At 34.0% G+C, this 5,356-nt stretch overlaps 1 protein-coding gene across 1 annotated transcript; it reads right to left on the bottom strand.

Moving 5' to 3' along the window:
• Positions 1–696: 696 nt before the first annotated feature.
• Positions 697–4,074, bottom strand: LOC121767598 (MYB-like transcription factor EOBII). The gene is made up of 3 exons (XM_042163902.1): positions 3,843–4,074; positions 3,562–3,691; positions 697–1,294 (listed from the first exon to the last, which is right to left on the bottom strand). Exons 1-3 carry the CDS (start codon positions 3,976–3,978, stop codon positions 997–999), a joined length of 564 nt encoding a protein of 187 aa, XP_042019836.1. The 5' UTR covers positions 3,979–4,074; the 3' UTR covers positions 697–996.
• Positions 4,075–5,356: the final 1,282 nt, after the last annotated feature.

Genomic DNA, 5,356 nt, shown 5'->3' with positions numbered 1-5,356 from the left:
CTCCTCATTTCAGTTCGGCAATTGTTACCCGCGTGATTCTCTTCACACATTTATGCATTTCATTATCATTCCACATTCTTACATAGTTGCATTATACACTACGATTATTACACCTTAATATCGACGACGACTCAAAAATCCGAATGTAATGAAATTTTACAGCCCCTTATAAACCGGCGTTGGGTCAATCGACCACCAACCCTACCTGAACCCGACATCACACACACATATATTCACACGCGTAAATAGCTCTCTTCACACGCACGCGCTCGCACACACATTATCGGATATAAACACAGTCCACATACCACACATGCAAGAAATATCGACACATATATAAACTCATCTCTGTGTAGAATGCACACACAGACACACAGTGAACATCACATAAAGAAATCGTGTTTGAGAAGGAAACCCTAACTGTATACGAAGGATAAGATCGACAAAAAAAGGTCAGCTTTCAAAGTTGATTAAGACAACACGTTAAGGTGGGGAGTTCACAATTAAAGTAAAATCTTATTCAATTGAAAAGCTAGTTAGTTCTAAAAGTGACATAGTTATAGAAAACAAAATTTAAATAAGCAAACAAAACTAAGCATCAATCATTATAATAACAGGATTAATCATTGTTTGGAGAAGACTAAGTAGGTAACAAAAGTACTAATTGTCCTAATATTAAGTGTGACAAAAAAGAAAAAAAAAAGAAAAGAAAAACCCTTTACTCACCAAACCTCATCATACTTTAATGTACAACATATGTAACCGTTCTTCGTCCTTTAGTATATATTATTATATATATATATTTAATATAGTATATAAATGCACTTTACTCCATATTTCATCATACCATATTACAAGTCGACCCTTAATCCAAGAACTATATAAAAAAGCAGTAGTACTAGGGAGGAAATTTAACTACTTTATATACGGAGGCAATCGCGGGGCCCATCATAGGGTGGTTAGTCAACGGAGGTGGACTTAGTCCCCGTTGAGTAACTATAGGGACCAGAGATCCTCAATACTCCAAAGGTTTTCGTTCGTTTCAGTCGAAAATATGCCCTGAAAAGACTCCATATTATTGCCATTAAAGGAAGGCGGGGAGTAGGATTCAACTATATGATCTGCAGCGCATGAATTTGAAACTTGGCTAGTGCTAGCTTGATCGTTGGAGTTCTTTGCATGTTGACCTGTACAGTTCTCGGCTTGCTTGATGTGCTTTTGAATTCGAGTCCTCCAATAATTCTTTATCTCATTGTCTGTTCTTCCTGGGAGATGTTTTGCAATTTTTGACCACCTATAATCAAATTGATATTAAGTTGCTACCTAATTAATTTTGGACTATATTATGTACTATGGAAAGCAAATTTGAAATCCTTTCTATTTCAAATTCATAAGGTGTGAAAAACAAATAATTTCAACTAAATTAAATCTTTGTCTTTTAATTACTAGAAAATTGTCACTATTTCTAACATGTACTCGATCAACTATTAGATATTGACATGCCTTCCTTGACTTGTTCTTCTCCCAAGATAATCTCTTTGTTTTAAAGAATTCTAAAAATATTTTTATATGGAGTATATAGTAAAGAAGGGGCCCATTTCTTTTGCTGGAGAATGCAATTTTTTGTAAAGACATTGAAATAATTAACTATTTATTTCATGATAGTAGTATATGTTTTTTAAAGGTGATGGGACGGCTATAGTATACCACTTACATTGGTATTCCAAGAATGCATTTTGTTGTATGAAAATAAAGGAAATGAAGCTATAATTTTATTAATATTTTTCTAGCAACACGTGTAAAACGAGCCAAATTAATATGCATCATGGGCCACTATATTAATAGACAATATTTCAATTTTTTTGCATCACAACAAGGATTTTATTAACAAGCCATGTTCTACGGTTGAAATTCATAGTTTGTTGGCATTCCCAATTTATTTAAAGCAATTGTTGAAGGCAAAGTGAAGATTCACTCCAAATTGAAAAAACAAATTATAGGGAAAACAAATACTACCAAGTATTGCATGTGTGTATTAACACCTCGCTTTCACTCGATACTCTTAGGCATAGCTGAGATCCATTTCCGAAGAAAATAGTCTCCAATATTCTTTTCTTTCTTTTTCTCTTAAAAATGATTTATTTGTTTCGATTCGATGAAACGAAGAAAGTGTGGTTTATCATCATTTGATACTCCCCTCACAGGTCGGTAAGTTTTACCAACATTCACTCACCATCTCTTAGTATTTTTTAAAAAGAAAAAAATGCAATTTTTTAGAAGTTTTCTATTTCGTGGAAATTCTTTTCTAACATGATTTTAAAGCCTCTCTCTCTCTCATCTCCGGCGGCTCGAAAATTCTTTTTCCCCTCAGTGAAAATCTTAGAAAGTTCCATTTTCCACAATCAAGCATTGTATAGGTCCTTTCCATTCTCTCCCCCCCCCCTTCTCTCTCTCACACAGTGGCGGATCCAGGATCCGGAAATGGAGGGGGCGGAATATATAGTATTAGCTTGGTTTAGTGCGGACATGGCTATTTTTTTTATTGTTCGGGACGACGCCGGAGGCAAACGGAGGGGGCGGACATGGTAAATTTACATCCCGATAAGAGAAAAATAGTCGCACGGAGGGGGCGACCGCCCCCTCCTGCCCCCCTAGATCCGCCACTGCTCTCACACACAAAAATTATTATCAAACGGTTATGGTACTATTTCAATGGATAATAGTATAATAATTAGGAAATATCCCATTCACCAAAGATGCAAAAAAATTATAAAAAGTGTAAACGAAAATAATATGGAAGGGGCCCTTTTGTTGGAATAGGACAACAAAATATGGCAGATGTCAATTTCAAGATATAGTAGGCATCAATTGGTAGCTTATCTTTCAAGTGATTAGAGGTGTACATGTGATTTCTAATTTCTTCCGATGGCTTCTCCTAATTAATATGGAAAAAATTCCATAGCCCCAATCTCTCTGGCTTCACCACTCAAAACGTGTATCAATTTGCAACCTTCTTTTTCCGAACTAACTTATCCCAATATTATATTTAAATCAAGACCCTTTATAGAAAAAAAATAAAAACTTTCGAAATGAGTAAATAACTAAAAACAACTCATAGTTAAACTTCCATAATTATGGGAATAACAAGGCGGGCCTACGGGATTAGCTGAAGGGTTTAATATCCTCAATAAATATATTATATGTAACGATCAATAAAAGTTGTTTGAGAAAGATATGGGTTGGGGAATATTATGGTTTCCATAAACTACAAACTCGCATGTTTCTTGAATCTTTTTTGCGGCAAAGTACTTGATTTCCTCACGTTCATAACTTGGTTGTTTCGTCCTCTTCTCTCTCTCTCTATAAAATCTAGTTATATAGTTGTACTACAAATCAAATGAATTATCCGAAACTTGTACCGCAAAAAAACCAACTGCACGAGCATAATAAAAGGAGAGAGACGGCGAAGAAATACCACTTTATATTCCTTTTTAATCTAAAAAGATTATAATTAAAAATTATAATACTACCACTTTTACCAGAAAAATAAATAGTACATACCTGTTTCCCCACTTAGCATGCAGCTCCATGATCAGAAGCTGCTCCTCCGGTGTTATGTTTCCACGTCGAACATCTGGCCGGAGGTAATTAAGCCACCGGAGACGACAACTTTTTCCAGTGCGCTTCAGCCCTATAAAACATCACAAAAAGTAAACAAATTTAGAAAATTTTCATCAAGTACCAAAGTAATTAAAATGGTAGAAGAAAGTTTTATTTTTTCTCTTTTTCTCATTAGGGTTTTCTTTATATATAAATATGTGTGTGTTTTGTGCTTAATTTACCTGCAGATCGAGCGAGGGAGTTCCAAACGCATTCGCCATGATTTGCAATGTAGTTCATGAGAATAAGATCCTCTTCCATAGTCCATGGGCCTTTCCTCACTTCAACATCTATAGATTTGCATGGTTTCTTATCCATCTTTAGAGAGATATAATGAGAAAGAGAGAGAAAAGAAGAAGAAGAAGAGAGAGAGAGAGAGAGAGAGAGAGGGGTTGATATCTGAAGAAAATAATGGAGGTGACGCTCAATTTATAGAGGCGGTATAAGAGAGATTTTGCCAGTTAAATGAGCTATTAATTGACAACATAATGGAGATCTTTTAAACCTAACTCTGTATCAACATTGATAATTACTAATTAGGGTCTAAAACATTAGTATGCATATATAGTGTGATATATCATATATGTGTATGTATAAATTATAATTAAATGTGTGTATGAAGCTAAACACGCAGTGAGATTTATATACAAGTCTTTAATTGTTTTTACATGCGAAATGACGTAAGTTGCTGAAGTAGTACATTTAGCTGCATGCATGCGAAAACAAAGTGAACAACATTTCACAAACGAAAGGTGTAGTATTAATATCTGAGAACAAAAGTCTTGAATTTGAGTCCACCATGAGATGATCTTTAAAATTTATGTTTGTTTATCCATAAGAAAAGAAAGAAAATCATATAGTATGGAGAAAAATAAGTATCACACATAATAAATACACACATGAATTAAATTGGAAAGAACTATCCCTTTATTAAAAAATCTTCAAGAATTACGATAAAAAACAATTTATTGAGTAAATCCATATCCCAGAGTTCGTGGTTCCGTTATTAAAATGGATTCTTAGCCTAGTCAACCCTTTTATATATACGATGTACTAATATTTTTACAAGTAGTATGTCTTTATACATACACAATTAATAAATTTATAATTTTGTTTTCAAATAGTAAGCAGCAATTACAAATGTTGATTACTCGTCTTGCTATTAATCATAATTGAATATTGATGACGTGATTGAGAAATTGAAAACATAAAATTTGATCAAACATTACATCGTGGAATACAGATATCCCCTTTGACTAAGTACTATAGGCAAATTCAATGGTTCAATAGTCACGATAATTGATAATACATGAATATTGCATTTTGTATATATGCATGCATCCCCCACCCCACCCCACCCACCCACCCCACCCCCTTTTACACTGTACTGGTGAATGATCAAATGGTACGAGGATTTTTTGCATCTGCTTCGCACGTGTCACATACTACTACTCAATAGGTTAAAGTCTAGCTACCAGTAATAAACTTTTAGTCGGTACAGTAAAATCTCTTGCCCATTTCTATATAGGCACATTTCAAGTTCATTAATAGAAGAATCGTAACCTATGGAAAATACTACAAATAAACTCCCATTTCTAAATTTAGAGATAGTACTTCCTTGATTCTAACTTTATATCCTGTTTTATATATTTTCTCTATTGTTTTCTACACTTAATTTAATATACCACTGCAATTT

This window comes from Salvia splendens, chromosome 15, assembly GCF_004379255.2.
Source record: "Salvia splendens isolate huo1 chromosome 15, SspV2, whole genome shotgun sequence".
NCBI lineage: Eukaryota > Viridiplantae > Streptophyta > Magnoliopsida > Lamiales > Lamiaceae > Salvia > Salvia splendens.
This window is presented reverse-complemented; position numbering and strand designations above follow the sequence as displayed.